This window comes from Bos javanicus, chromosome 3 (assembly GCF_032452875.1).
Source record: "Bos javanicus breed banteng chromosome 3, ARS-OSU_banteng_1.0, whole genome shotgun sequence".
Taxonomy (NCBI): Eukaryota; Metazoa; Chordata; class Mammalia; order Artiodactyla; family Bovidae; genus Bos; species Bos javanicus.
This window is the reverse complement of record NC_083870.1, coordinates 116,207,673-116,215,085: the sequence shown is the minus strand read 5'-3', so window position 1 is coordinate 116,215,085 and position 7,413 is coordinate 116,207,673. Positions and strand designations below refer to the sequence as shown.

At 47.5% G+C, this 7,413-nt stretch overlaps 1 protein-coding gene across 1 annotated transcript in view; it reads left to right on the top strand.

The window, feature by feature from the left end:
* Positions 1-304: 304 nt before the first annotated feature.
* Positions 305-7,413, top strand: part of IQCA1 (IQ motif containing with AAA domain 1) — a 187,887-nt gene continuing 180,778 nt past the window's right edge. Inside the window, 1 exon segment of the mRNA XM_061412712.1 lies at positions 305-620. Coding sequence (XP_061268696.1) covers positions 610-620 — 11 coding nt within the window. The 5' untranslated portion in view covers positions 305-609.

The window sequence follows — 7,413 nt, the reverse complement described above, 5'->3', positions numbered from 1 at the left end:
GGACCTGGTCCAAGGCTACGTATCTCAAAGTGGGGATGAAAATGTGCAAAAGAGAAAGCGGGACGCGGGCGTGGAGAACAAAGAGCGGGTGTATGGGACGTGGGGCCAGCTCAGGGGAACGCCGGGCGGGTACTCCGAGAAGCAAACGCCTCGCGGTGGTTGCTGAGAGATGGTGACTCAGACCTGCGCATCCACCAATAATGCAGTAGCTTCCGCCCCGCGCGGTTGCCAGGGAAACAGCAGGCAGCGCTGCGCAGGCGCATAGCACGCAGGGGGCGGCAGAAAGGACCGCCCCCTCCACTGCGTATTGCGCAGGCGTAGCGTCTCCGTTGCTAGGTTCCCCCTCGCGCGTCTCGCTGGGTGGCCAGAGTTAAGTTCCCGAGCCTCCTAAAGGAAGGCTCTGGAATCCCCCGTCTTGGAGAGTGTAGGCATTCCCTTCCTACCGCCTTTCCCTTCCCGAAGTCAGAGGATATCCCCGTTCCCAGTCTCTCCCTCGGAGGCACCTTCCCCCAGCCCCTCTGGTGGTGCCCCGACCCTGCAGCCAGCCGCGCATCAGAGGACGACAGAAGAGCTTCCCGGCAGGCGAGGCAAAGAGGGAAAACAGCCAACATGTCGAACGCGTAAGTGAGGCGCTGCCCGGGCGCAGCCGTGGAGTGGGCTTCTTCAGGCAAAAAGATAGCTTGCTCTTTTCCTTTTATTTTCTCCTACACCCCTTCTTTTTGCAGTTTTAGCAAATAAAGATACACCTCAGCACAGACTGTCAGCTTCTGCGGACAGGGCATGCCTTTTCCTCAGATGCTCCAACTCCCCTCGCGCTCCCCCACGGCCCCAATAGAGAAGAGCTCCTCCAAACACAGTGCTTACTTTACGCCCACTGAGCCCTTGTGGACTTATTTTTGAGGAAGTGCTGTCTGCGTCCGCTTTTTTCTTGATCTTTCCCAGCAATGTTCGTTGCTTTGTGAAAACACCCTGGCCCCTATCTTTAAGTTAAGAAAGATCTTGAGGAGGCTTTACTGTACCACTTCGCTTTCCAGCAAGAAACCCCAGTCAGGAGGCCGTGGCCGCAAAGAGTCTTCACCCAGCGTTGTGCCAGTTACAGAGCAATAGCCCAGCAGTTGTTGCTGGTCGTCTCAAACGCCTGTTACAGTGCTGACTCTGCAGGCACTCGAAATGTAATAACTCATGACTCCCCTGCAACGTCGGAGCTGTTAGTATTATTATTTCCATTTACAGTGGAGGACTCAGGCACATAGGGGCTAAGGAGTTCGTATACAGCAGGAACATGATGCCAGAAGCACTGCAACTCCTGCCTGATTTCTGGCTCTCAGTAACCCTGTTTTCCAGGTCAGAAAAGAAAAGCAGTAAGGCTGAGACGGAGGGCTTGCAGAGTTTTGCGGCTGGAGAGATCGGCAGTTCATTTTCGGAGATGTTTAGTTTGAGATGCCCGTTGGACATCCAGTGAGCATAAGTAGGCAGCTGACTTGAGTTCAGACCAGAGGTCTGTGTATGAAATATAAATTCTACAGCTGTTGGCATAGACAATTTTTATGAGACAGGAGATGAGTATAGACAGAACAGAGAGCAGGTTCAAGGACTCAGACTTGGCCATCCAATGACGAGAGATGGTGGGGGAGAAACAAGCAGAGGAATTACAGGCATGATTGTTGAGGAAGAAACACAACTGTGGAGCCAGGAGGAAAATGAATGCAGTTTCTGGGAGGAGGGAGTAGCAGACTCTGTCAGAGGCTGCTGAGGCAGGCCAGAAGAAGGCTGAGGATTGGCCGGGGGCAGCGATGTGGAGTCCTGTGGTGGCCTTGACCTTCATGGGTGAGATGGAGTAGAAAGATGGACTCACGTGAATGTAGGAGAGAGGAAGAGGGGAGAAACTGTAGACGGTGCAAAGCTGGGTTTTTAAAGGCATTTTGCTGTAGCTGGTGGCAGGGGAAATGGGGTCCGGAGACAGATTTAAAGATAGGAAACAATAGTCTGTTTGTATGTTGAAGGGAATGGCCAGCGTAAAGGAAGTGGGGTGAAATGAGAGGAGGAAGGAGAAGTGGGGTGACGTCCTTGCTAGCAAGGGCACAGGCCCCAGCATGCAGAGAGAGGAGCTGAGGTTCTTGATTGCAGGAAGATGAGAAGGTAGAAAGCTGAGCACCGAAGAATTAATGCTTTTGGTGTTGAAGAAGACTCTTGAGAGTCCCTTGGAATGCAAGGAGATACAACCAGTCCATCCTAAAGGAAATCAGTCCTGAATATTCATTGGAAGGACTGATGTTGAAGCTGAAACTCCAATCCTTTGGCCACCTGATATGAAAAGCTGACTCATTTGAAAAGATCCTGATGCTGGGAAAGATGAAGGCAGGAGGAGAAAGTGACGACAAAGGGTGAGATGGTTGGATGGTATCACCTACTCAGTGGACATGAGTTTGAGTAAACTCTGAGATTTGGCGACGGACAGGGAGGCCTGGCATAGTGAAGTCCATGGGGTCGCAAAAGTCAGACATGACTGAGCAACTGAACTGAACTAAACTGAGAAGGTAGAGTAGAGGCTGTTGGTAAAGATTCCATTTGGAGGGTAGATGCCCTGGTGGGGCGTGGAAAGATGATGCAGATGGTAGATGATGGTGACATTGAAGGGCCGTGGGCAATGCCATTAGATGAAATGAGTTTCAGAATTAGAGAGTGTAGGAAGGAGTGAAGGGGAGTGGTCTGGAAATTGAGTGAGGAGCAAAGACTTGGCCCTATTCCCTGCCACAGTCAGAGGGCTCTGAGACAAAGGAGGGCGTCACAGGAAAAGCTGTGTCCTTTAGGCCAAGCCCCCCTTGCCCTGGAGAAAGGAATGGCTACCCACTCCAGTATTCTTGCTGGAAGAATTCCATGGACAGAGGAGCCTGGCAGACTACAGTCCATGGGGTGGCAAAGAGTCAGACATGACTGAGTGACTAAGACTTTCACTTTAGGCCTCCCTTTGACCAAGAATGCTAAGGAATATTCCAGAAAGAGTACAAACAACTAGATAGGAAAATTGGAAAAATTTAAAAGCTTATCATGTATAAAATAACTTGAAAGTTCCCATTTTGCAAGATGTAGATTTTTCCACCCCAGCACATGGTGTGTCTGAATATTGCAAGTTGTTTTCCTCCCTTCCCCCCAACCCAGGCACCGCACAATCCCCCAGTCATAGGAAAACTGCCAAGCTGTAGAAATAACAATCTGGTCTCTTTCAGCCGTCATATTCAGTCTTTTGCACCCACGGTCCCCCTGACTTCAGTATCTGTAACGTTTCTAGGTCATATACTGAAGTCTGAAACCAATCAAATACTTAAAAAAAAATTCTAAGTGGTCCCATGAATAAAATACTGCCTTCTCTTTACAAGGCACATTTAAGATTTCAAGAACACTTTCACATCTGTTATCCCACTCCTCGGTAATCCTGTGGGGTGTCCAGAGCAGGTGTCATTATCCAGATTTGCCACTTGAGGAAGTGAAGACACGAGGTTAAGTGACCTGCCTGAGACCAACTACCTTGGGAGATGGGTTCTGCTTTTAAACTCAGAGCACTCACACGTTTAAAAACCGCTGTGCCATACCCCAGAGAAATAAGAACACAGGTCCACAGCACAGCTTGTACAGGGATGCTCAGAGCAGCATCACTCCCCAGACCCAAACAGCAGAAACTCTCCGTGTGTCCCTGCACTGATGAGCAGATAAACAGAACGTGGGATATACCGGCAGTGGAACAGTATTGGTCAATAAACCGAAATGAGGTGATGATGCTCACCACAGCACAGTGGGCCCTGGGAACATTACGCTGAGTGGGAGGAGCTGATCACCCAGGGCCACCTGTTATATGAGTCCACTTAGGTGAAACATCCAGAATAGGCAGGTAAATAGAGACAGATTAGATGAGTGGTTGCAGGGGCCCTGGGAGGATGGGGGATAATGGCAAATAGGGAATGACTGCTCACACGCACGGGGGTTTCTGTTCAGAGTGACAAAAATGGTCTGAAATCAGAGACAGGTGGTGAAGGGTGCACAACTCTGTGATGAAAACCGATGATTTCTGCACTTTCAGAGGGTGAATTTGTGGTTATGTGACTTACATCTCAGTAATGGTCTCAGTAGTTAAAACATCCTCTTGCCCTTTTCCTTGTATCAGGTCGTCTTCCTGGGCACTGGCTCAGTGGAAGGATGCTGAGACTTTGAGCTCAAGGCAGGGTGGGGGTCAGGGTGGACTGGGGCTGTGAGGGAAGTGGGGGCTACACAGGATGGGGGTCCAGGGAGTGGTAGGGTTGTAGCCAGCAGGGAAGGGGCAGCAGGGAAACTGGAACACTGAAGCCAGTCTCCGCGGGAAACAGTAAGGATGTCTGGTTGCGTGCTCTCACAGCTATTGATACTTAATATTTCCCTATCAATCAACAACCTTGCCTGGTCTCTCCAACAAGGGTTCCCTGAAAAACAGCAGGTGAGGAAGAAAGAGGGTACAGCCCAAATGCCAGGACTTGGAAGGATCAAGCTCCCAGGAAGGTCTTTGGCCAGAAGTTCCAGATAGGAGTTGGCTCTGCTCTGGCCCTGGAGGGAGTCCTGCCTCTGTGACCCTGGGTAATGCCAAAGATCTCTTCAAGAAAATTAGAGATACCAAGGGAACGTTTCATGCAAAGATGGGCACAATACACGACAGAAACAGTAAGGACCTAACGGAAGCCAAAGAGATTAAGAAAAGTGGCAAGAAGAACTATACAAAAAAGATCTTAATGACCCAGATAACCATGATCGTGTGGTCACTTACCTAACCCAGACATCCTGGAGTGTGAAGTTAAGTGGGCCTTAGGAAGCATTACTACAAACAAAGCTAGTGGAGGTGATGGAATTCCAGTTGAGCTATTTCAAATCCTGAAAGATGATGCTGTGAAAGTGCCACACTCAGTGTGCCAGCAAATTTGAAAAACTCAGCCGTGGCCACAGGACTAGAAAAGGTCAGTTTTCATTCCAATCCCAAAGAATGTTTCAGCCACTGTACAGTTGCCTCATTTCACATGCTAGCAAGGTTATGCTCAGAATCCTTCAAGCTAGGCTTGAGCAGTATGTGAACCAAGAACTTCCAGATGTATAAGCTGGATTTAGAAAAGGCAGAGTAACTAGAGATCAAATTGCCAACATCTGTTGGATCATAAAGAAAGCAAAAGAATTCCAGAAAAACATCTACTTCTTTGACTATGCTAAAGCCTGTGACTCTGTGGATCACAACAAACTGGAAAACTTTTTAAGAGATGGGAATACTGGACCACCTTAGCTGTCTCCTGAGAAACCTGTATGTAGGTCAAGAACCAACAGTTATAACTGCAACAACAAACTGGTTCCAAATTGGCAAAGGAGTACAACAACGCTGAATATCATTTCATTGCAAATAGAAGGGGAAAAAGTGGAAGCAGTGACAGATTTTATTTTCTTGGGCTCCAAAATCACTGAGGGCAGTGACTACAGCCACAAAATTAGAAGATGCTTGCTCTTTGGAGGAAAAGCTATGATAAACCTAGACAGCATATTAAAAAGCAGAAACATCACTTTGCTGACAAAGGTCCATCTAGTCGGAGCTGTGGTTTTTTCCAGTAGTCATGTACGGATGTGAGAGCTGGACCATAAAGAAGTGTGAGCACCAAAGAATTGATGCTTTTGAACTGTGGTGTTGGAGAAGACTTGAGAGTCCCTTGGACAGCAAGGAGGTCAAACCAGTCAATCCTAAAGGGAATCAATCCTGAATATTCATTGGAAGGACTGATGCTGAAGCTGAAGTTTCCATACTTTGGCCACCTGATGTGAAGAGCCAACTGATTGGAAAAGACCCTGATGCTGGGAAAGATTGAGGGCAAGAGGAGAAGGAGACAACAGAGGATGAGATGGTTCGATAGCATCACTGACTCAGTGGACATGAATTTGAGCAAGCTCTGGGAGTAGTGGAGAACAGAGGAGCCTGGTGTGTTGCAGTCCATGAGGTCACAAAGAGTTAGACATGACTTAGCGACTGAACAACAACAAGCCAATGAGTGCACTGAATTAGGGCAGCAAGACTTCCCGGGCTGGGTCTGCCCCAAAGCAGAACCTAGGCCTAATGTTCTAGATGTTTCCCATCCATTCATTTAGCTGCTGTTTCCCCTGGAGGAGGCCTCCTCTACCCAAGATCCTTTGTTATGACGGGCGTGGGTCTTTATGGAATTCAGATCGACCCTGCACCCTATGAAGACAGCCTCCATAGCCTCCATGGGTGGCGGGACATACCTTAATGCTTGCTGGCATGGCAAATACTTTGAATTCTGATAAATGCCCTTTATCTTTTATTATCAACTCCACCCCTGCATTTAGAAATTATGACTGGATTTATTTATAGAGCCTTCCGGATATTGTTAGCAAATTCTTGGTAATATTAAACCTGCCTGTCAGTCTCAAGAGTCTACTTTCTTTGTTTCTTGGGTCTCCAGACAGGAACAGAGAGACTGCCTTCTGCGGGATCCAGCCCTCTGCAGCTCGCATTCCAGAATTTTCTTCAGCTACATCTTGTGTGGCTTTTGCCAAATGTATTCTTGAATGTTTAATGTTCTTAATCAGGACTGTGAATGGAGTTATATTTTTCATATATTTTCCCTGCGTTTAGTTTGGAGGGCTTTTTTCTATGCCTTGCAACTTTGCTGTATTAATTGACTTCTTACTTTTTGTTACTGATTTCCATGGATCTTGCAATGGTATCATTTACAAGCAGTTTTTAACATCTTTTATATTCACCCCTTTTCTCTATGCTTCATGCTTTTTTTTTACTCATATTATTTAGTTTTCTAGTGTTTTTCTACCGAAAATATTTCTGGTCTCTGGTTTTCAGCATTTTGAAGAGGGTTGTCATCATCTGTTCTTTGGGGCATGTGACAGCATTCTTCATAAGGCATTTGCCATAAATTAAATTTATAGAGCACCTCCTTGGCATCTGTGGAAATAACCCACAGCTTTTACTGTCCCGTGCAGCGTTTCATTCAGCTTTCCTTCACGTTTAACTCTTGTGAATTCCCCGGGTGACCCCTCCTTGATCAGAGGGAACAGTTTGTTTTTGATCTGATGCTGTGTTTTGTTTGCTAAGTGGAATTTCAGATCTGAGTTCCAAACAAAATTAGCCTGTCATTTTCTTCTGTAATGTTGTCCTGCCAGGTCTAGGCCCTGAGCCCTATTTAGTCCACACAATGGGCGAGTTTTCTGCTTTGTGGGAACATGTGTTGAGTCTCTTGGCCTGTGGGGCCTGCCATCACCTGTCAGGTCAGCGAAAGCCTTGGGTGTCCCGCCCCTTCTCAGATGCTGGAAGTCTGGGCTTCGGAAAAACCAAGAACCTGCTCAGCTTCTTTGTGTCTGTTCATCATGCAAACAGTGAGACAT